The following is a 25,557-nucleotide window of genomic DNA, read 5'->3' on the forward strand; positions in this document are numbered from 1 at the left end:
TCTAGAAGACACACAAGTAAAGATTCATAGTATTCATTCATTCATTCAACGTATTTATTGAGTGCTTACTGGGTGCAGAGCACTGTACTAAGCGCTTGGGAAGTACAAGTTGGCAACATATTCATTCATTCAGTCGTATTTGAGTGCTTACCATGTGCAAAGCACTGTACTAAGCACTTGGGAGAGTACAGTATTAACAATAAATGAACAAATTCCCTGCTTAATGATGGCATTTATTAAGTGCTTACTATGTGCAAAGCACTGTTCTAAGCACTGCCGACAATTAGCTTACAGTCTAGTTTGGGCATTTTGTTGACCGGCTTTTTTGGACAAGAGTTCTCATATTCTTTCCCCTGAACTACAGATTACAAACAGATCCAATTACAACCCTTGTCTCTAACCTTCTCACTGTACCTCGTTCTCACCTGTCCCGCCATCGACCCCCAGCCCACGTCCTCCCCCTGGCCCGGAATGCCCTCCCTCCGCACATCCGCTAAGCTAGCTCTCTTCCTCCCTTCAAAGCCCTACTGAGAGCTCACCTCCTCCAGGAGGCCTTCCCAGACTGAGCCCACTTCTTCCTCTCCCCCTCCTCCCCCTCCTCCCCCTCCCCCCGCCTTACCTCCTTCCCCTCCCCACAGCACCTGTATATATGTATATATGTTTGTACGAATTTATTACTCTATTTATTTTACTTGTACATATTTATTCTATTTATTTTATTTTGTTAATATGTTTTGTTTTGTTCTCTGTCTCCCTCTTCTATACTGTGAGCCCACTGTTGGGTAGGGACCGTCTCTATATGTTGCCAACTTATACTTCCCAAGTGCTTAGTACAGTCCTCTGCACACAGTAAGTGCTCAATAAATACGATTGAATGAATGAATGAATGATGAGGCACATGATCCACACATAGCAACTCTCTCCCTCCCTTAAGCCAGCCATCGCCCCATCCGTCTTCCGTTTTTCACTTCCACTCCTCCAGTTCTGGTTTCCTGAGCGACACGCCATTGTCTTCCAGGTGGTGTTCCCCTCCATCCTCAGTCTCCCCTGGCAGCGAAGGAGAGGGTCTCACCCGGCATCCGCGCAGCTCACAAGTTGCCCCGCCACCGACCGCTAAATCGAACCCAGTCTGCCCCTTTGCCTCAGAGCACGTTGGCGCAGCTGGTCATTCAGCAACAGCACCAGCAGTTCTTGGAGAAGCAGAAGCAGTACCAGCAGCAGATCCACATGAACAAAGTGAGTTTCCCAAACCACATCCCACATATTTAGGTCAGCGTGAATATCCGCTTGATTTTGTGTGAAGAACATGAAAAGTATGAATCTTCATATGAGAAGCAGCTTGGCTCATTGGAAAGAGCCTGGGCTTTGGAGTCAGAGGTCATGGGCTCAAATCCTGTCTCCACCAATTGTCAGCAGTGTGACTTCGGGCAAGTCACTTAACTTCTCTGGGCCTCAGTTACCTCATCTGTAAAATGGGGATTAAGACTGTGAGCCCCCCGCGGGACAACCTGATCGCCTTGTAATCTCCCCAGCACTTAGAACAGTGCTTTGCATGTAGTAAGCACTTAATAAACGCTATTATTATTATTATTATTATTATTATTATTATTACATCTATATACATGGAGCTTAAAATCTAGTGGTGGAGACAGATGTTAAAGTAAATTAAAGGTAGAAAGAATTATGTAAGGCTGTAAGGGTTTTGACTGCCTTTGAATTTATGCAGTGTGCAAGTGCTGAAGTGAAAGTTTTGGGCAGATTAGAAATTCATTTATTGTCGTATTTATTGAGTACTTACTGTGTGCAGAGCGCTGTACTAAGAGGTTGGGATAGTACAATACAGCAATAAACAGTGACATTCCCTGCCCACAATGAGCTTACAGTCTAGAGGGGTGACTGCCTAAAGAAATTAATAGGGGAAGGCCCTCTAAAAGAGAAGCAGTGTGACCTAGTGGAAAGAGCCCGGGCATGGGAGAGAACCTGAGTTTTAATCCTGGCTCAGCCACTTGTCGCTGTGTGACAAGTCTTCGGTTCCTTTATCTGAAAAATGTGGTTTCAGTACCTGTTCTCCCTCCCTTTTAGACTGCAAGCCCATGTGTGAGCTGATTATCTTTTTTTCTACAGGAAACTGTATTTGACACTGTATAAATTCTAAGGCAGTCAGCACCCTTGCAGCCTTACATAATTCTTTCTATCTCTAATTTACTTTAACATCTGTACAGAACCTGACACGTAGCACTTAACAAGTCAATCCATCAGTCAGTGTTTGTTGAGTGCTTACTTTGTGCAGAACACTGTACTGAGAGCTTAGGAGAGTATAATACCACAGAATTAGCAGATATACTCTCTGTCCATAACATATTATTATTGTTATTATCATTATTTTTATTATGACATTAAGGACTTTATGTCAAGCACTTTTCTAAGTGTTTTGCTTGGAAGATGTGCTTTTAGAATGCCTTTGAAGGTGGAGAAAGAAGTGGTCTATCAGATATATGAGTTTTCATAAAATTTACTGCCTGGAAGACTAAGTCCAGGACCTTATAACCCTTTCTGTTTACAGGTTGAAACTGGCAGTATAATTTTTTTCAAGTTTATGTTGTCATTAGAAATGGTATTTCCGTTAATGTCTTGTGAAAATGGGTTGGAGTTGATGCAGTCCATCCTAGAGTCAAATCAGAATGAAGAGTGTCAGTGAAATATTTTTCCTTTACATGTCCCACTAATCGTTTCTTGGTACTATAGATCCAACTTTTGTCTTAGAACGAATATTATCCATCGTTATTTTGTGACCCTGTTTCAGGTCCCTTTGATATGTTAACTTCAGAGCATCCTTACTTGTTTGCATCAGACTTGAACATTATCAAACGGGTGGATGCAAACTCCAGTCTCAAGGGAGAAACGAAGATGCCTTGAAGAGTTGGGTGAAGCTCACGTTATCATTCAACTTCGGCCATGTGGTGCTGATTGCTTGGAATCTGCTCAGAATTCTCAACCAAATTAGAAACAAACTCATACTCCAAATTCATAGTTTGTACAGTGGTTTGGTTATGAAATCTTGTCTTAATTAGGAAAAATGAAGCCCAGAAAACTTCAAAGTTTAGCGCTGATCCATGCATGTTAACCCCTCTCAGCTTGGGTGTTTAGATTACTCAACCAGGACTCCAGTTGGTTTCCCTTGCAGGATGCATTCCATATGTTTAATCAAAATGGAATATGCGCATAGTGGAGGCTCCAGGTTGGGAAAAATTCCACCTGCCCTCCAGTGTTCAAAGGAAAAGAGAACATTTTCTTTAGGAAGAAGGCTGAGCTTCATCCTATTCCAACGTGTTCCAATAGAACTTTAAAAATGCAAAAGGCTATCTTTCATAGTTTCTCCTGGGATAGTGACCCATGCTGATTTATACGTCTGATAAGTAGGAAGATTTATAGGCACTAAGGCTAAAGCGTTGCTAAAAAATACCCTCTTCATGAACTGTTTCTGTCATGAGTCCTGGACATAGGATTTATTACCGAGAGTTGTTCGATGCATTCAAATTGTACGTGCTAAAATATCCCACAACGTTGCTGTTTTTAATCTCGTCATTTTTAAGAGATTAATTACCCTGAATTTTTGTGTCATGGTCCCTAACATAACATATGCCAAAATTGATATTGTATTCTTAGGCAGGACAAGTACAAATGAGAACACTGGCATTTTTAAAGGCATTTCCAAATACTTTGTCATCATCTCTTTCCCATTTTCATTCTTGTTAATTTGTTTGTGTTTGTTTATAAGAAAGTGTGGTAGGGAGGGAGCAGAATCACATGCGGTTGTCTAAATGTAACGCTTAGCCTTGCTATTTTGTCCATCATATATGAAAGGATATATTTTAAATTATTACAATGTTGCAATTAAGCAATATCTGAGGAATTACAGACACCTCGAGTGCCAAAGCACCCATATATGCTTTGGAGAAAATTTTCTAAATTTATCGGGGACTTTGGACCAGTTGTTTCCATCCAGCAGTTGTAGTGGAGGTCATTGTTAACTCACCTGGGTCTGCACCTGTTCCTTATCAGGCTATTTACCTCTCATTCATTAACCAGGAATTCAGAACCTCTGATTTGGGCCAGTTTTTAAAATCCACAGCAAACATATTTTCTGTTGCTTTCTAATTTTTCTGACAGCCCTCTTGTCAAGATAAATACGATTGAATATAAATTTAAAATTGCAATGGAATTTATATAAGAATTTTTGAGCAGACATAAATCACAAAATGGCTCTCAGTTCACTGTTAAAATAGTTTTTTCCAATTTTCAGATTTTTGTATTTGAGTGATTAAAGTCTAAGATGGTGTTTCACTATTTCACTACAGCACTTATGTGCATATCTGTAATCTATGGATTTGTATTGTCTGTCACCTCCTCTAGACCGTTAGCTTCTTGTGGGCAGGGAAGGGGGCTACCATTCTGATTACATTGTACTCTCCCAAGTGCTTAGTACAGCACTCTGCACAAAATAATGCTCAATCAATACAATTGATTGATTATTGTAAGAATGTATGATAAGGGTATTGCAAGTGGTGCCTCTTTTAAGCTTGGATGCTTAGTATGTTTGGAAGTTACTTGAAGTGTGCATGTGCATGCGTGCTCTCTCTCTCTTTCTCTCTTTCTTTCTCCCTCTCTCACTCCCTCACTCCCTCCCTCTTTCTCTCAGTCTTTCACTCACACTGTTGCTCTGGGTCAGTGTGTTTGTGTGTGTGTGTGTCTTTCTCCATAGCTGAAAGGTATATACAATGAACAAGCAGGCCCTAAGAGGCTTCTAAGATTCCCTCCAAACGCAGGGAAAGGACTTTATAGGAAAGAGTTTGTTGGAGCATTTAAGACAAGAGATTGCTTATTGCTTCTCTGGGATAACTAATGTCTGTCCTTCTCCCTCCTCTTATTCATGGAATTGCGTATTGGCAAAATTTCAGACTGGAGGGAAGCCAGGGGTTTATTATTCGGCACCTTAACACATTTCCTGCTTTTTTATGCAAACATCCAAAGCATAGATGAACATTTTCTTTTGCCTTTAACTCCAGGTTACCTTGAAACCCGGAATAGGGGAATCCCTAAGGCTTAAGCAACAAGATTAGCACATGCATCTTTTCTTGAGTATTTTCCTAGTCTGCCTTTAGTTTCCTGACCGTTTTGGACTTTCCCTGTGAGCCCAAAAACAATCAGATGTGAAACCAGAGTGAACGTAAATTGAGGCCCTCTCCCAGATATGTGGATCTTATTCCTTTAGGAACTTTCAAATTCAAGGTCAGAACCTAGAATTGAATTCTGAACCACAGCCAACCAAAACAGTTCAGGATTTAGAGTGAGGCATTCACCCCGTCTCGCAAATTGTAAAATCAAACTCACAGTAAGATGCAAATCTGTTGTCAAGGTGTATAGCAGACCTCGGGGCCAGGGCAGAGACCACCCTTTTTCCCTTTTCATCTTCCGGGATGCTGCTCAGGCCCAGTGGAGCCAAGAACCTAGAATGGGCAAAGTAGGGTTTGAGATAAGTGGGTCTAAACCTCCAGTATCTCTGCTGAACCTCAAGAACTCCCAGGACAATAGAGGTTTTCCTTCCAACTGTATTTGCATGATTGCAACACATCACCTAAACCACAACCCAGATAACAATCTCCAGGAGGGCTTCCATCATTGAGCATTACTTAAACACGGAGTAGTGCCACTATCAGAGGGTCAGTGCTCCAAATATGCTCCTCCACACCCCTCCGACCATCCCAGCCTTGAACCCACCAAGAATTCCGCCCAAAAATGTGTTGAGTTTCATGTTAAGCCAAACATGGGGCAGCGGGAGGATCCCAAGATGTAATCTCTATCTTCAAATATCACACACAGTAAAGACCCAATAAACATAAATACAAATATTCTGACTTTCTCCCCAGAGTATACAAAGAACTTTCTCCTGTCCCAGCACTCTCAGATATTCATTCTCACTCAAGTCCCTCCCAAGACATTATTTGTAATAATAATGATAATAGTATTTAAATACTGTATGCCAAGCAATATTCTAAACACTGGGGTGGATACAAAATAATTAGATTGGACTCTGACCCTGCCCCATATGGGGCTCATGGTCTAGGTAAGAAGGAGTAGGATTTAATCTGCATTTTACAGGTGAGGAAATTGAGACAAGGAAACATTAAGTGACTTGCCCAAGATCATACAGCAGACACCTGGCAGAGTTTTGGATTAGAACCCAGGTCCTCTGATTCCCAAGCCTATACTGTTTACACTGGGTCATGCTTCTTCTCAATAAGCCATGCATGTCTACTTCTTATAATAATAATTATGCCATTTATCAATGCTCACTATAATAATAATAATGGTATTTGTTAAGTGCTTACTATGTGCAAAGCACTGTTTTAAGTGCCGGGGAGGTTACAAGGTGATCAGGTTGTCCCACAGCAGGCTCACAGTTTTAATCCCCATTTTATTCATTCATTCAATCATATTTATTGAGGCGCTTACTGTGTGCAGAGCACTGTACTAAGCGCTTGGGAAGTACAAGTTGGCAACATATAGAGACGGTCCCTACCCAACAGCAGGCTCACAGTCTGAGGCACAGAGAAGTTAAGTGACTTGCCCAAAGTCACACAGCTGACAGTTGGTGGAGTCAGGATTTGAACCCGTGACCTCTGACTCCAAAGCCCGGGCTCTTTACACTGAGCCACAGTGCCAGCCACTGTACTAAGCGCTGGGGTGGGTACAAACAAATCAGGTTGGACATAGTCCCTGTCCAACATGAGGTTCACAGCCTCAATCCCCATGTTACAGGGAAAGGTCCATAAAGGTAAAGGGAAATGACTTGTCCAAGGTCACACAGCAGACAAGTGGCAGAGCTCAGATGAGAACTCAGGACCTTCTGACTCCCAGAATCATGCTCTATCCACTGTGCCATGCTGCTGCTTATCCCCACTGGGCTTAACGTTCCCTCTCCACTCTAGCCTATTCTTCCCCACTCCTGCATTTCTACGTGTCCTTAATCCAGCTATACTTTAGGGATGAGGGTGCCTTCACCTTACTCTTTCTTTGCAGTTCCTAAGGACATGGACACTTTGGAAACCTCATCTTGTTAGGGCCCTGACATCAAGAATCCACATTCCTGATTCTCCCAGAAGCTCTGCCAGTGTGACAATTGCCACTGGTATTGGAATATGGGAAGAGCAACAGGCGGAACTAGTTTTGCCCCTATATTCTGAAACTTTTAAGATTAGGCAGTCAGGAAGGCTGTCTCCCTGCACACTTCTTTGACACCTTGACAGGCAGATAAGGTTTGTCTTTTTCCTTTTCCTTATCTAATCTTCACATATCCCTTTTATACACACTGGGAGTAGGGTATAAAGTGGCTATTTTATTTGTAATATTCAGTTGCTGTTTCCATTCATCTAGGGGTCGGTCCCAAAGTGTAGAGACTTCAAAACTGGAGAAAAACTCTGGTCAACTGTTCTGGGAGAAGGCAGAGAGTCTTGCGTAGATGGGGTTCTCCCCATTCTAGACTGTGAGCCCACTGTTGGGTAGGGACCATCTGTATATGTTGCCAACTTGTACTTCCCAGGCGCTTAGTACAGTGCTCTGCACACAGTAAGTGATCAATAAATATGATTGATTGATTTACCATTCTCTATATTTTCTGGGAGTAGAAAATTATGTCTTTAACTTTCTATTCCATTCCCCACAAGCAGCAGAAGCCATCATGTCAGGAAAGACAGGGGTTCAATCAGGAGTCAGCTTTCTTTTTCCTTGGGTTGAAGACATCCTCAGATAATAATAATAATAATATGAAGTGTAATGATGGTATTTGTTAAGCACTTATTATGTGCCACGCACAGTACTAAGCACTGGGATGGATACAAGCAAATCAAGTTGGACACAGCCCCTATCCCATGTGGGGCTCACAGTCTCAATCCCCTTTCTAGAGCTAAGGTATCCAAGGCACAGAGAAGTGAAGTGACTTCCCCAGGGTCACCCAGCAGATAAGTGGTGAAGCCAGGATTAGAACCCATGACTTTCTGACTCACAAGCCCATGCCTTATCCACTATGACATGCTACATCTCTGCTGTGAAGGGAATATAAGTCTGGAAAAGGCACGGGTACTCTTAACAAATAGAAGATGCATTCAATGGTGTTTTTGGCACACCCAGCAAAACACAGGCCTGAACATTCAAATTCGCCTCTAAAATCTTCAGAGAGGTGTCATCCACATTTTTCTCTTTTTACATAACAGGGGAGAACCAATGATTTTTTTGAGGATCTTGGTAGATTCTGCTATGAGCCTTACATACCTGCTCAAATTCAAATTCAGACAATTCACCTCAGTGATCAGTGGAAAATGCCTCATTCCTGCATTTGAAAACAACCAGAGCTAACCTGAGATGGGCTTTCATTTTACACGATAAATCTTGCTGCTGTTGGGTTTGGTTCACTTTGGCCTAACGGACAATTTCTTTCCCTGCTTGCTCTGGACTCTCCATTGTAGAATTTCATTCTGCCCCACAGATGTATGGCAGGTCACCTGAAAACTCTAATCACAGCAGATACCAAAAAGTCGCTCTGAATTCCAGAACAACAAAACTCCTGTTTTAGGGCTGATGAATCTGGAGGAAGCATTGACGTTGAAACTTGATAAGTATCATTTCTACATAATCGCTTCCTCGTTGTAAACAAAGACAAATGTAAGTACTTAGGGCCAGTCAATCATCCGGTCAATTAATCAGTAGTATTTGACTGCTCACTCTGTGCAGAGCACTGTACTAAGCGTTAGGAAGAGTAGAACCACCTACCTGGTAGAATCAGTTTACAGTCAATTCACCTAGAAGCATCTGTTTGCTATTATATAGGCATAAAATCTGATCAGTGTTATATTGGGAAGGCTAAGGAGGGCAACTGCTGTGGAATAACGTGTATTGTAAGTGAACTTTCCAATACAGCTTTTATAACCAGAGCCCAGGAAAGGGAGTCTGGTGTTCAGTTTTCACTCCAGACTCTTAATCCACTTAGAGCGTCTGTGTCTATTATTTGAACAAAAGGACAATAGATGGGCATGCCTATAAGGTAAGGAAACAAGGGAAAGGAAAATATCTAGGGAACTCGAACATGTAAGTGGTTTGGCTGATGGTAACTTGCTGCACTTCAAAGGGATAGAAAGAGCAAAATAATTTGCTCATTTCCCAACCTTGACAAGGCTTTATTTGAAGGAATGCCATAATTAAATCTTCCTAAAGAATGATTAGTGTAGCCAAATAAATCTTGGGCCCATGAGGGAAGCTGGGTGGTCTAGTGGAAAGAGCATGCCCTGGGACTCAGAGGACCTGGGTTCTAATTCCAACTCTGCAACTTGTCTGCTGTGTGACCTTGAACAAGTCACAGTGGGGATAAAATGATACTCCCTCCTACTTAGACTGTGAGTCCCATGTGGGACAGGGACTGTATCCAACCTGCTTAACTTGTATCTACCCCAGTGCTTAGTTCAGCACTTGCTACAAAGTAAGGGCTCAAAAAATACCATCTGAACAATGTAAACTGCTCTGCTCCATAATGAAACTCTTGATCCTGTTTCCTGTCTCATGAGTTCCCCCAGTGCCTGACTTCTTCATCCTCCACACACATACAAACAAAGCGTAATTTAGAAGGGATCCAGAGAAGCTGTTTTCTGGGCATTTGTCCTTCTTCAGGTAGGTTACCCATCTATTCCTAGCTTTTAATTAATTGGTCAATCATTAGCTTGTACTGAGAGCGTACTCTGTGTAGAGCACTGTATTACACACTTGGGAAAGTTCAATAAACACAATCAGGAAGCTTACAATTAGTATATATACTTTACGTAGTATGATGTCAGTATTTGTATCTGCTATTTAAACACCAACCAACCATGAAAAAGATACTTTGAAACGTTTTGTCCAAAGTCTTATGAAACACTTTTGCACACACAAGCTTGTAAGATATGGACAACCTTTTACAGATTCTTGACATATATTTTTTATTCTTTTCTAAAATTTCTTGTAGCTCCATCAACCTGGCCCAAAGATATTGCTCTGAATAATAGATACCCCCTGTACCTGTGTTTAAATGTATGGTTTCTTCTTTGGTGGATTTGGATTTTCAGGCCCTTATCGCTACAAATGAAAGCCACAACTATTTGCCTGTTTACCACAAAATCATCAGTACGGTGCTCTCCTGTTAAAAAGCCGCTGGGCCTAGATAGAAGAGGATGGGCCTGGAGTCAGAGGACCTGGGTTCTAATCCCAGCTCTACCAATTTCTTGCTGTGACCTTGGGCAAGCCACTTCTCTGTCCATCAGTTCTCCTGTTTTCCCCTGTACTTAGACTGTGAGCCCAAAGTGGGACAGGGACTGTGTCCTTGGGCAAGCCACTTCTCTGTCCACCAGTTCTCCTGTTTCCCCCCCCCCCATATAGACTGTGAGCCTGAAGTGGGACAGGGACTGTGTCCAAACTAATTAACTTATGTCTACCCCATCGCTTAGAAACATGCTTGACACATACTAAACACTTAACAGATACCTTTAAAAAAAATCTTTATCATCATCAGTGGTGTCTACTGAGTATACCCCCTAAACAGGAAGCTGTGTACTATGTTGTTGGTAGAGTACAGTAGAAGAAAGGCAAACATTCCTTGCCCCTCGAAAGCTTGAAAACTCTGTGAGGATGCCTTGGAAATTAAGAGAATCCAACCAGACAACTGCATTCCCATCTAAGTTTTAGACTCATGAGCCAAAGTGTACTGAGACCTAAAATTGCCCTGGGAGAAAGTTAAAAGCATCGAGAAGTGGATGAATTTATCACTCCACTTGAGGGATTGTAGTAGATTACTACTTGTTTGTAGGAATGATCTACAAGGGCCCCTAGAAACTCTGGAAGTGTTAAGGTTCTTCCCAAATCCTTAATTTATCACCAGGTAGTACTTCAATCCCCAGGAGCTATGGCCTCGTAGAATAGAAGTAAACCATCTTTGTAATAATAATACTAACCATGGTATTTATTCAGTGCTTCTTATGTGCCAGGCACTGTACTAAGTGCTGGGGTAGATACAATAGACACAGTCCCTGTCCCACATAGAGCTCACAGTCTCGATACCCTTTTTTACAGATGAAATAACTGAGGCTAAGATAAAGTGAAGTGAATTGCCCAGGGTCATACAGCAGACAAGTGGCAGAGCCAGAATACCATTATCATTATTATTATTATTGTTAATTAGAATCCTGGTCCTACTTATTCCCAGGCCCTAGTCCTTTCCATTAGAACACACTACTTATCATCTCTGTTGAGTAGTGTTCATATAATCTTAGGAATATTCTGGGCCACAGTTAAATTTTTTTAAAAAGCTCTTTCTGTGTTTCACTAATTCCACATTAAAACAGACAACATTGATGGAAAAAGCACTGCACACAGAAGCTCACAAGTTCAGAAACTGGGACATCTAAGAGCCACTGTTGATGGTGTCATATTTGGGCAAGTCAGTTAATCACCCTTAGCCTTTCTCAGGTCCCTATTTCTAATTTACCAGGCAGGATTTGGCTGGGCTCGACCCACAGAGTTACAGGGCAGTTCCCACATCAGTGACCATGGGGAACTCTCCAGGTTAGCAACTCTGCTCTGGGCTCCTTAAGAGCCACTTAGAGTTGGGAATGGCAGCCCAAGGCTTAAAATGCTTCTCGTTCAAGCCCCTCCCCATCCTTCCATCCCTCCTCTCCCACCGACTCTACCATAGGACTGGAGATTTCCCTGAAAGATATTCAGAGCCATTTGAGTATAAATAAGATTGTATTTAGGAGAGTATGTTCATTTTAGAAGAAAGGCCTCATGAAGGTTTTAGGGTTTAATTGAGACTTTCACTCTCCGTAATAGTAGTAATGGCATTTATTAAGTGCTTACTATGTGCAAAGAGCTGTTCTAAGCTCTGGGGAGGTTACAAGGTGATCAGGTTGTCCCACGGGGGGCTCACAGTCTTAATCCCCATTTTACAGATGTGGTAACTGAGGCACAGAGAAGTGAAATGGCTTGCCCAAAGTCACACAGCTGGCAATTGACAGAGCCGGGGTTTGAACCGTGACCTCTGACTCCAAAGCCCAGGCTCTTTCCACTGAGCCATTGCAAAGCATATAAAAGGGGTGGGTGAATGGCACAGTGAAGGATCCAGATTAGTTCTCTCTTTGGTGTGCTTCCTGATTCTAGAAGGGAAGCAGCATGGCTTAATGGAAAGAGCATGGGCTTGGGAGTCAGAGGACTTGGGTTCTAATCCTAGTTCTGCCATTCATCTGCTGTGTGACGTTGGGTTAGCCACTTGACAGCTCTGTGCCTCAGTTACCTCATCTGTAAAATGGGGATTAAAACTAAGCCCCACGTGTGACAACCTGATTATCCTGTATCTACCCCAGCACTTAGAACAGTGCTTAGCACATTGTAAATGCTTAACAAATACCATAATAATAATAATATGATGGAAAACTGGGCCACTTTTGACAGAGTACAGTCGGGTTCTCTGCCAACAGCTAGGACCAGAGGTGAGAATCCGAAGATCAGAGTACTGCTCTGATCCAGAAGGATCTTTTGTTTACCCTTTCCAGAATTTCTTTTCCTCAAAATGTTCCTCAAACATTCCTCAAATGTTCCCCCTTTGAGAATCAAGCAATATTATAGAAGTGCCATGGTCTACTGTCAAGAACATGGGCCTGGGTGTCAGTAAGCAGTGTGGCTCAGTGGAAAGAGCCCAGGCTTTGGAATCAGAGATCATGGGTTCAAATCCCGGCTCCATCACTTGTCAGCTGTGTGACTTTGGGCAAGTCACTTAACTTCCCTGTGCCTCAGTTACCTCATCTGTAAAAATGGGGATTAAGACTGTGAGCCCCACGTGGGACAACCTGATCACCTTGTAACCTCCCCAGTGCTTATAACAGTGCTTTGCACATAGTAAATGCTTAATAAATGCCCTTATTATTATTATTATTAATCCTAGCTCCACCACTTATCTGGTTTGTGACTTTGAACAAGTCACTTAACGTCCCTGTTCCTCACTTTCTTCATGTGTAAAATGGGGATTAAATACATATACTCCCTCCTACTTAGACTGTGAGGGATAAGGACTATGTCCAACCTGATTATCTTGTTTCTTTGCCGGCATGGTGTAATAGCGCACGGGCCTGGGAGACAGAAGGACATGGGTTGTAATTCTGGCTCCGTCACTTGTAAATGCTATATGACCTTGGGCCAGTCACTTCACTTCTCTGTGCCTCATTTACCTCAAGTGTAAAATGGGGATTGAGAATGTGAGCCCCGTGTGGGACAGGGGCTGTGTCCAACTCAATTTTCTTGTAATAATAATAATAATGGCATTTATTAAGCACTTACTATGTGCAGAGCACTGTTCTAAGTGCTGGGGAATTTACAAGGTGATCAGGTTGTCCCCAGTGGGGCTCACAGTGTTAATCCCCATTTTACAGATGAGGTAACTGAGGTCCAGAGAAGTTCAGTGACTTGCCCAAAGTCACACAGCTTACGAGTGGTGGAGCCGGGATTTGAACCCATGACCTCTGACTCCAAAGCCCAGGCTCTTTCCACTGAGCCACACTGCTTCTCCTCAGTGTATTCACCTTAGTGCTTAGTACAGTTCCTGGCACATAGTAAGAGCTTAAACACCATATTAATAATAATTATTATTACTTAATAGTGTTTGGCACATAGTAAGCACTTAACGAGTACCATAATAATAATAATAAGAAGACGACGAAGAATTATTACTTAGTGTAGTGTTTGGGGGGACACTGTCTTGCCCCTTCAAAGCCTTATTGAAGGCAAATCTCCTCCAAGAGGCCTTCCGTGACTAAGCTCCACTTTTCCTCATCTTCCACTCCCTTTTGTGTTGCCTTTACTTCCTTCCTTTGCTCTTCCCCCTTTCCAGCCCCACAGCACTTAGGTACGTTATGTACATATCTGTCATTTTCTTTATGTATGTTGATGTTTGTCTCCCCTACTCTAGACTGTGAGCTCATTGTGGGCAGGGACTGTGACTGTTTATAGTTGTATTTTACTCTCCCAAATGCTTAGTACAGTGCTCTGCACATAGTAAGCACTCTATAAATACAACTGAATGAATGAATAATAATAATAATGTCAATTTCCTGATAGTAACTATTTTTCTCTAGACCTTCTCCATTGTGTTTCTGGACCTTTTCAAAATTGGGGGACCCAAAGAGTGCAGATTCTAGTAACTATTACAATAATAATAACATAATGGTAGTAGAAGAATTAATTACATTTGCATGTTGCCATCTGACAACTCCTCCCTGCAGCATGTTGCCTTATTTAATTAAAAAGGCTATTTTGCCAACATAGACTCAGCACCTGAAACTGCAAGGTTATCACTGGCTTTTCGTTGTTGGGGAAGTTTCTTCAAAGAGGTGAAAGTTTTAGAAACAGAAATTTTAGAAGAGAAAAGGAAAGGAGAAACCTTTGAATTGTGAATAATAGTGAGTTGCTCTACAGTGGATCTGAGTATTGACTTCTGCTTAAGTGAACGGGCCAAAATTGCTTTAAATTCTAAATGTTTCCTTTCTGTCCATCTGCTCCTATCCCTTCTCCATCCTCCTTCCCATCATCTTCTTCCTTCTACCACTAATAAATCAGGACCTCTAAATGGTTACTGATAAATTTCCTGAAATCAAGAGAAATGTAGTGGTCCGGAAAACTTGGCTTGAAGCTAGGACTCTTCTTTAAGCAGACCTCTTAATTTGAATCCTCTCCAAACTCAGCATGTTTTTAAGAACAGTTGGTATGTACCTAATCTGTTTGTGAAATGAAACAGAATTTTATAATTATTTTTAAATCTAGTTTCCTTGGAGCTTAAAGGGAGGGTTTTGTTTTCCGGATTTTTTATGTGCATAAAAGAAAAATATGGGTTTATGCCATCGCAAGGCAAAATCTCCCTTTAACATGAGAAGTAGCAAGAAAATGTTCAGGTGGGAAGTTAAATTTTCAGGTTTAGCCAGTCAACACGTGCAAATGTTTGGGGCCCCCGATTTCTTGGCAGGTTTGGAAAGTGATCCACGTTGGTCTGGAATGGATTCCAATCCTAATGGGATCAGGAAGTTTTGTACCTGCTGGGCGATGTTAGTTGGAGCTGGGAGGCCCTTTTTGAAGTGTAAGAAAGAAGATTCAGAATTAAAGGGGAGTTGACAATCTAAGGAAAATTTACTTTTTCGGTACTGGCCATTTGCATTCCAAATTGTATCAAAAGACTGAGAGGTTGATTTGACAGGTTAGTGAATTACAGTATGTAATTACAGTATTACAGTATGTATTTTTTTTGTCATTTTGCTAACATTTGTAGTAGAATTATACCCACATGACACTTGCCGTCCTGTCAAACCTCAGCAAGATCTAATTAGGAACTTTTTTTTACGGTATTTGTTGAGCACTTACTACGTATGTGCCAGCTTCTGTATTAAGCACTGGGATAGATACAAGCTTATCAGGTTGGATGCCGACTCTGTCCCACATAGGGCTCATAGTCTTAATCCTCATAGTAATAATTGTGGTATTTGTTAAGCCCTTACTCTGTGTTAGGCCCTGGGGTGGGTACAAGCAAATTGGGTTTGGCACAGTCCCTGTCCTATATGGGGCTCACAGTCTCACAACTTGTACTTCCCAAGCGCTTAGTACAGTGCTCTGCACACAGTAAGCACTCAATCAATACGATTGAATGAATGAATGAATGAAGTGACTTGGTTAAGGACACACATCCGACAAGTGGCAGAGTCGGGATAAAACCCAAGATCGTCTGACTCATAGGCCCGGGCTCTATCCATTAGGCAATGCTGCTTCTCATCATTCTTTTGAAGATGTCCTAAGAATAAGTTCACAAATAATGAAGTTCCGGAATGCAGTCAGTATCCTAGCATCGAAGCTACACTCACCTTAATGAAACTATGCTGGATGGGACATGTGAAGAGTCCCAAACAACTGCTTTATAGAGAGCTGTAATTGGGAAACTGAAAGGAAGGAAGGCAGTGGAAACGTTTTAAGGACACTGTAAAGCAAAGCCTCAGAAAATTCTGCATCCCAGCGGAAAACTGGGAGTCATTTGCTGAGGTTAGAGCAGCTTGGAGAACTGCTAGAGAAAAAGCAGAGTCTTCAAAAGGAATGAGTGACCAGAAGACAAAAGAGAAAATAACACTGCAAATATTGTTTGTCTATATACGAGAGACAGCATTTTGAGGAGGATCGCATCTACCAACTCTGTTGTATTGTGCTTTCCCAAGTGCTTAGTACAGTACTCTGCACATAATAAGCTCTCAATAGATACAGTGATTGACTGATGATATGTAAATATGCCTGAGACTATGGTCCCATATTGATTTTTTTCAGCTACCCTCAAACCCAAAGAAGAATTTCACCTTCATTCATTCAATCGGATTTATTGAGCACTTACTGTGTGCACAGCACTGTACTAAGAGCTTGGGAAGTACAAATTGGCGACATATAGAGACGGTCACTAACCAACAACGGGCTCACCTTCAGCAATGTCTTAAATCCAAAGCGTGAATATATATCTTTCCATCTGTCTACAAATCACTTATTCTTTATCTATCTATCTGGATCAGTAGAAACATAGATAGATGCACAGATGGATAGATACAGAGATGGATAGATAGATGGATAGACGCAGTGCTTGGCATAAAGTAAGCCCTTAACAAATAGAAGCAGCCTGGCTCAGTGGAAAGAGCCCAGGCTTTGGAGTCAGAGGTCGTGGGTTTGAATCCCGGCTCCACCACATGCCTGCTGTGTGACCTTGGGCAAGTCACTGAACTTCTCTGAGCCTCAGTTCCCTCATCTGTAAAATTGAAATTAAGATTGTGAGCCCCCTGTGGGACAACTTGATCACCTTGTATCCCCCCCAGCGCTTAGAACAGTGCTTTGCACATAGTAAGTGCTTAACAAATACCATCATCATCATCATTATTATTATAGATAAAGAGGTAGATAGATTGAGAAGCAGCATGGCATAGCGGATGGGGAAGCACTATACAGGGAAGCAGCGTGGCTCAGTGGAAAGAGCACGGGCTTGGGAGTCAGAGGATATGGGTTCTAATCCCGTCTCTGCCACTTGTCTGCTGTGTGACCTTGGGTAAGTCACTTAACTTCTCTGTGCCTCAGTTACCTCATCTGTAAAATGGGGATTAAGACTGTGAACCCCACGTGGGACAACCTGAATACATTGTATCTACCCTGGCACTTAGAACAGTGCCTGGTACATAGTAAGAATTTAACAAATACAATTATTACTATTATTATTATAGAGCACAGACCTGGGAATCATAAGGTCATGGGTTCTAATCCCACTCCCCCACTTGTCTGCTGTATGATCTTGGGCAGGTCACTTCTCTGTGCCTCAGTTACCTCATCTGTAAAATGGGAATTGAGACTGTGAGTCCCACGTGGGACAGGGACCGTGTCCAACTGGATTTACTCGTATCCACCCCAGTGCTTAGTACAGTGACTGGCACATAATAATAATAATAATAATAATAATGATGGTATTTGTAAAGTGCTTACTATGTGCAAAGCACTGTTCTAAGCGCTGAAGAGGTTACCAGGTGATCAGGTTGTCCCACGGGGGAGGTCACAGTTTTAATCCCCATTTTACAGATGAGGTAACTGAGGCACAGAGAAGTTAAGTGACTTGTCCAAAGTCACACAGCTGACAGTTGGTGTAGCTGGGATTTGAAGCCAAGACCTCTGACTCCAAAGCCCATGCTCTTTCCACTGAGCCATGCTCCATAATTATAGAAAGATACATAGATAGATACACGGATAGGTATATAGATAGATAAGATCTAGGCGCTTGGGAGGTGCAGGTCGACAACATATAGAGATGGTCCCTACCCAGCAACGGACTCACAGTCTAGAAGGGGGAGACAGACAACAAAACAAAACAGACAGGTGTCAAAATCATCAGAACAAATAGAATTATAGCTGTATGCATATCATTAACAAAATAAATAGAATAGTAAATATGTACAAGTAAAATAGAGTAATAAATCTGTACACAAGTGCTGTGGGGAGGGTTATCTATTCTATTAGTTTGTTAATATGTTTTGTTTTGTTGTCTATCTCCCCCTTCTAGACTGTGAGCCCACTGTTGGGTAGGGACCGTCTCTAAATGTTGCCAACTTGTACTTCCCAAGCGCTTAGTACAGTGCTCTGCACAAAGTAAGCGCTCAATAAATACAATTGAATGAATGAATGAATAAGATAGATGAGTGATTTATCATGGCAGATTCCTGAGCATAATAATAATAATAATAATCATGACATTTATTAAGTGCTTACTATGTGCAAAGCACTGTTCTAAGCACTGGGGAGGTAACAAGGTGATCAGGTTGTCCCACGGGGGGCTCGCAGTCTTAATCCCCATTTTACAGACGAGGGAACTGAGGCACAGAGATGTTAAGTGACTTGCCCAAAGTCACACAACTGACGATTGGCGGAGCTGGGATTTGAACCCGTGACCTCCAACTCCAAAGCCCGTGCTCATTCCACTGAGCCACGCTGCTTGAAATATAACTGGCATTCATTGCTGTAGCTGACGGGTAGCAGGAAGAAATAAGAGTCTGCAATTGGGTGAGTGAGCACATAGATAAAAGGAGAGCACTAAGGAAGAAAGTGCTTCCTAATCATGTTTCAGACCCTTCCTTTAATCACAGTGGGATTCCCCACCAGATTAGCACACCTGATGTCAAACAACTGGAGGACGGTATGTGTTACATATGGGCCAGCAACACTGCCTTGAAGAGTTGGACACATTTATCTGTCACACAGATGTTGAAGCTTGTGTTTTCTAGCCGGCAAGCCAGCGACCAGACTTGTTCTAAGGGATCGCCTCCAGATGTTAAGCAAAAAGAGGGAGAGGCTAGATTACCCCACTGTGAACAAGTAGAATCCTCTCCACTGCTGTCTTGGCGGTGGAGCGGGAAGTAAAAGTTAGTAAGTCGTATGACTGAAGACAAAATGCCAGCATTGTAATCTTGAAAATAATGAGGCACTGCAGATTTTCTACCTCAAATCAAAGCAAATTCAATATTCATTCAATCAATCGTATTTACATATACGATTTATTCATATTTATATATGTATGTTATTAAACATATATTATAGTTATAAGTTTATATTTATATAAATTTTATTTATATTTATATATTTATATATCATATTCATATATTTATGTATGTTGCCAACTTGCACTTCCCAAGTGCATAGTACAGTGCTCTGCACACAGTAAGCACTCAATAAATATGATTGATTGAATGAATGAATGGAGATGAATGAATGAATGAATGGAGTCCCAACAGCGGACTCACAGTCTAGAAGGGGGAGACAGACAACAAAACAAAACATATTAACAAAATAAAATAAATAGAATAAATATGTACAAGTAATAAAGTATTTAGAGTAATAAATACATACAAACATATATACATATATCCAGGTGCTGTGGGGAGGGGAAGGAGGTAAGGTGGGGGGAATGGGGAGGGGGAGGAGGGGGAGAGGAAGGAGGGGGCTCAGTCTGGAGGCTCAATCATCATCAATCGTATTTATTGAGCACTTACTATGTGCAGAGCAATACTCTTCCAAGCGCATAGTACAGTACTGTGTACACAGTAAGCGCTGAATAAATGTCATTGATGGATTGAGAGTTGAAGAGTGTTCAATTTTCATCGAAAGTGTGTCAGTTTTCTAGACTGTGAGCCCACTGTTGGGTAGGGACCGTCTCTATATGTTGCCAACTTGTACTTCCCAAGCACTTAGTACAGTGCTCTGCACACAGTAAGCTCTCAATAAATATGATTGAATGAATTTAAGGTGAAAATGGTAATGAAGATGTTTAGTAAGTTAGGTATGGGTGAGAGCTAATTACGCTCCCTGACACTTGCAGACTTCTCCCTTATACAAAATTATCGAGACTCTTTCTTAGGGTATAATCATTTTGGTAATAATTATAGTATCATTTAAGCACTTACTATGTGTAAAGCACTGTTCTGAACACTGAGGTAGATACAAGTTAATTGGGTCAGACATAGTCCTTGCCCCACAGGGGGCTTACAGTCTAGGTAGAGGGGAGAACAAGACTGTAAACCCGTCATGGGCAGGGAATGTATCTATCAACTCTGTTGCATTGTATTGTCCCAAGTGTTTAGTACAGTGCTCCGCCAACAGTAAGTACTCAATATAATTGATTGGAGTATTGGATTCATTTTTCAGATGAAGAAACTGAGGCACAGAGAAGTTAAGTAACTTGCCACAGGCTACCCAGAAGACAAGTGGAGGAGCCAGGATTAGAACCCAGGTTCTCTAATTCTCAGCCCGTGCTCTTTTCACTAACCCGTGCTGTTTCTTCGGGTTATTTAGCAAAGCCACCCCACCTCAGGCGAACAAGGGTGTGTTGACTCTTATCTGTGATTAAGCAGTTCTCACTAATCAGTAATGTCTCCTCTCTCTTTTGAATTTTGGGGAAAATAACTGGCCTCAAACAATGAATCGAGTCTTTGGAAGACAATAATGGAAAGTGGTTCATTGGTTGCTCCTCTTAGTTTATAAAATCTGAGTATTCACGGTTTGGTACGTGTCATTTTTGCTCATGAGGTATCCTTCAAATGAGACCAAGAATGATTATTTGGCAAACAATTCAGTGATTATGGAATTGGAACAAGACAGTTTATTAGACTTCTTGGCATAGATGGGTCAATTTTTCCACACCACGACTGGAAAAATTCGGGTCTCAAGTTTATATCCCTTTTGGTAAATTAGAAGCCCAGATATTGCCCAAGGACTTAAGTGGAATGGGTTGGTGGTGTCGCCACATCAATTTTGGAGATGCCTATTTCAGATGATCAAGTGGAGTTAGTGGATGTGGTGGGGAAAACTGAGTTTAAAGTAGCAAGATTTCTGGGCTGTTCTGTTTTGTAACTTTCTCAGAAACACATTGAGTTCATCACATTTTAGAAAAATACTGGGTACCTTGGTCTCAATGCCCACAAAATGCACTGTGTTCATGTTCTGAGTTTTCTGTCATTCTAGTAAGGGAGACTATCTCTGCCTTATTTGTGTGGTGTGCTGAGCTATTGGTTGGAGCAGCCAAACATTCTAGGCAATGGACTGTGTCCCTGACAGATTGTAAAGAATTTGACACAAAGCCTAGAGAAGCAGTGTGGCCTAATGGAAAAAAACACGGGCCTGGGAATCAGAGGACCTAGGTTGTCTCTCTACCTCTCCCCCCACCACTCCACCTCTCTCCTTCTCCCTTTTCTTCTCTCTCCTTTCCCTCTCTCTCCTCTCAACCCACTGTGGATTATTGCTGCCGGTGAGGTTCAGGGCCCAGAGATCCAGAGCATGAGGTTGGCTTGGGTCACCCCACCACTTTCCTTCTAGACTGTGAGCCCACTGTTGGGTAGGGACTGTCTCTATATGTTGCCAACTTGTACTTCCCAAGCGCTTAGTACAGTGCTCTGCACACAGTAAGCGCTCAATAAATATGATTGATTGATTTCCTGCTGGGTGACCTTGGGCAAGGCAGTTAACTTCTCTATGCCCAGAAGCAGCATGGCCAAGGGGAAAGAAAATGGGCCACTCAGAGGACCTGGGTTTTAAGCTCAGCTCTGTCACTTGCTTGCTGTGTGGCCTTTAGCAAGTCACTTAAATTATCTGTGCCTCAGTTTCCTCAACTGTAATGGGGATTCAATACCTGTTCACCCCTCTACTTAGACTATGAGTCCCATGTGGGATAGGGACTGTGTTGATTTGCATCTACCCCAACGCTTAGAACAGAGCGTGATCCTACATAAGCACTTTAAAATGCCACAGTAATAATAATCTGTGCCTCAGTTTCCTCATCTGAAAAATGGGGTGTTCAATACCTGTTCTCCCTCTTTCTTAGTCCTGTGTGGGACAGAAACTGTAACTGATGGATTGTAGAAATTCCAGCACTTAGAAGAGTGCTTAGCCTGTAGTAAAAGCTTAACTTTCTAGTAGTATTATAATTATTATTAGGAAAGTAGCATGATGTAGTGGTAATAATAATAATGGCATTTATTAAGCGCTTACTATATGCAAAGCACTGTTCTAAGCACTGGGGAGGTTACAAGGTGATCAGGTTGTCCCACGGGGGGCTCACAGTCTTAATCCCCATTTTACAGATGAGGTAACTGAGGTACAGAGAAGTTAAGTGACTTGCCCAAAGTCACACAGCTGGCAATTGGCCGAGTCGGCATTTGAACCCATGACCTCTGACTCCAAAGCCCGGGCTCTTTCCAGTGAGCCACGCTGCTTCTCCAGCCTGGCAGCCGGAGAATGTGGGTTCAAATCCTGGCTCTGCCACATGTCTGCTTTGTGACCTTGGGCAAGTCACTTCACTTCTCTGTGCCTCAGTTACCTCATCTGCAAAATGGGAATTAAGACTGTGAGGCCCACGTGCTTTGTTTTGTTGTCTGTCTCCCCCTTCTAGACTGTGAGCCCATTGTTGGGTAGGTACCGTCTCTATATATTGCCAGCTTGTACTTCCCAAGAGTGTAGTATAGTGCTCTGCACACTGTAAGTGCTCAATAAATATGATTGAATGAATGAATGAATGTGGGACAGGGACTGTGTCCAATCTGATTCTAGACCGTAAGCCCGCTGTTGGGTAGCGACTGTCTCTATATGTTGCCAACTTGTACTTCCCAAGCGCTTAGTACAGTGCTCTGCACACAGTAAGCGTTCAATAAATACGATTGAATGAATGAATGAATTAGTTTAGAACAGTGCCTGGCGCATAGTAAGGGCTTAACAAATACCACAATCGTTATTTTCAATATTATTATTGTTACTGTTGTTGTTGTTATTACACTAGACCTCCAGACTCTACAGAGTCTCCAGCACCGGGGGCCAGCAGGTCACTTAGAGGGGTTTGGTTGCACTCAGTTGCAGAAGACCCTAGAGAGAGAGGAACAGCATGGCTTAGTGGATAGAGCATGGGCTTGGGAGTTAGAAGGACCTGGGTTCTAGTCCTGTCTCTGTCACACGTCTGCTGTGTGACCTTGGGCAAGTCACTTAATAATAGTAATAATAATAATAATAATAGCATTTATTAAGTGCTTATTATGTGCAAAGCACTGTTCTAAGCGCTGGGGAGCTTACAAGGTGATCAGGTTGTCCCACGGGGGGCTCACAGTCTTAATCCCCATTTTACAGATGAGGCAACTGAGGCACAGAGAAGTGAAGTGACTTGCCCAAAGTCACACAGCTGACAATTGGCAGAGCCGGGGTTTGAACCCATGATCTCTGACTCCAAAGCCCGGGCTTTTTCCACTGAGCCACTGGGCCTCATGGGGATTAAGAGCGTGAGTCCCATGTGGGACTGGGGCTGTGTCCAACCTGATCAACTTGTATCCACCCCAGCGCTTAGAATGAATGGCGCTTGCCACAAATAAGTGCTTGACATGTACCTTTATTATTATCTGAAACAGTTTAGCGAAAGTGGGCCAGGATTTGACAGTAAGCCAGGGTTCCAACTCAGGAACCCAGATCTGGTCTGGGCCAATACAGAGTTCACTGGGGTCCCTTCAGGCCAAAATAGGGCGACTCCTTTCACCCTTCACCACCTAGTCAGAAATACGGCCAAGGTGACTGTTTGCCAGCAAGACAGATTACAGTGGGAACATGAGCGCCAGGTATTCCCCTTTTCACTCCAGGAAACATGATCATCATCATCATCAATCGTATTTATTGAGCGCTTACTGTGTGCAGAGCACTGTACTAAGCACTGGGGAAGTACAAATTGGCAACATATAGAGACAGTCCCTACCCAACAGTGATGATTTTTGATGTTTCCCTCCTGCATCTTGGAGCAGTTAACACCGACAACCAGTCTATATAACATATTTATGTTGTGCACTGGAAAAAGCTTTCTTAATGTGGCAAAATCTTCTAAGAGCACAGTATGGGCATATTCAATGAGATGCTGACTACATTAGAGACACCCATTATTCTCCTGCTATCTACAAAGGAGTCACCTTTTCCATTCTCGGTAATTATTTTTATGCTTCTCTAAGCGTAAGTGCTTTTTAAATGAAGATACATTACTTTGTAGAATGCAAGCTGCTATTTGAAGAACTAAATAAGCTTCTAGAGATTTAGACGTTTTGATTATGCCTTAAAAGAAGTTTCTTCACAGTGCTTAGGTAAATTCACACATAATAAGGGAACTTTAAAAACTGCCTAAAACGTCCAGAATTGAACAAAAGTGCCTTTTTCCATACTTTCCAAGGCAGTTGGGAGAGATGTTTATTCTTTAACATAGTCACATAGTTCAGGCTCAATTAGATAAGCAGGAAGTGCTTGTTAACCTCTGGGCTTCCAGCATTTGCAGATACTCTAGCAGCCTTCCCCCAGGTTTCGGGCTTCTTGCAGTTCTTGGCACAAAATGAGAAGCAAGGGAGAACATGGAAGGAAGCATTTCATTACCCTTTTCCTATTTCACAACGGGGCTTGTTTACGTTAAAATTGTTCAATAAAGCCAATATTTGTGCAGGTCCTGTTAGCCCTTGGAACCTCAACCTCACTCTTCTCACTGCATTTCTCCAGTTTTTCCAAAGGGAAGGTCTTATAAGGAGAAGGAGGGGTTTTGTTTTAAGCCACGTTAGTAGCCGGGCACTGAAATGTGGTGTTTTTGGTGGCTGTGCTTCTACAGCAACGTAGCAAGAGGCTCCGTTGAGAATCGAGTCATTCATTCATTCAATCGTATTTATTGAGCGCTTACTGTGCACAGAGCACTGTACTAAGCACTTGGGAAGTACAAGTTGGCAACATATAGAGATGGTCCCTACCCAAAAGCGGGCTCACAGTCTAGAAGGAGAAGACAGACAACAAAAGAAAACATATTAACAAAATAAAATAAATAGAATAGTAAATATGTACAAGTAAAACAGAGTAATAAATGTGTACAAACATATACAGGTGCTGTGGGGAGGGGAAGGAGGTAAGGCGGGGGGGATGGGGAGGAGGGGGAGAGGAAGGAAGGGGCTCAGTCTGGGAAGGCCTTCTGGAGGAGGTGAGCTCTCAGTAGGGCTTTGAAGGGAGGAAGAGATTTAGCTTGGCGGATGTGTGGAGGGAGGGCAATCCAGGCCAGTGGGAGGACGTGGACTCGGGGTCGATGGTGGGGCAGGCGAGAATGAGGCACAGTGAGGAGGTTAGTGGCGGAGGAGTGGAGTGTGAGGGCTGGGCTGTAGAAGGAGAGAAGGGAGGTGAGTTAGGAGGGGGCGTGGTGATGGAGAACATTGAAGCCAAGAGTGAGGAGTTTTTCCCTGATGCTTAGGTTGATTGGTAGCCACTGGAGATTTTTGAGTTATATTATTGAGTCTATATTTCACTGAGTATTGGAGTGGTTCTTGGTTACAAAAATGTTGCTTAGTTACATAAATACCCTATTTAAGGGCTTAAACTTCAAGGCCAGTCAGCCAGGCAAGGTTT

The 25,557-nt window shown here is 42.4% G+C and overlaps 1 protein-coding gene across 6 annotated transcripts in view; it reads left to right on the forward strand.

The window, feature by feature from the left end:
• Positions 1–25,557, forward strand: part of HDAC9 (histone deacetylase 9) — a 416,231-nt gene that overhangs the window by 387,932 nt on the left and 2,742 nt on the right. For all 6 annotated transcript variants that reach the window (XM_038769288.1, XM_038769283.1, XM_038769296.1 and 3 more), the window contains one exon: positions 1,019–1,236. In XM_038769288.1, coding sequence (XP_038625216.1) covers positions 1,019–1,236 — 218 coding nt within the window. The remainder of the gene's footprint in view (positions 1–1,018; positions 1,237–25,557) is intronic.

The sequence above is a fragment of the Tachyglossus aculeatus genome, chromosome 2, assembly GCF_015852505.1.
Source record: "Tachyglossus aculeatus isolate mTacAcu1 chromosome 2, mTacAcu1.pri, whole genome shotgun sequence".
Taxonomy (NCBI): Eukaryota; Metazoa; Chordata; class Mammalia; order Monotremata; family Tachyglossidae; genus Tachyglossus; species Tachyglossus aculeatus.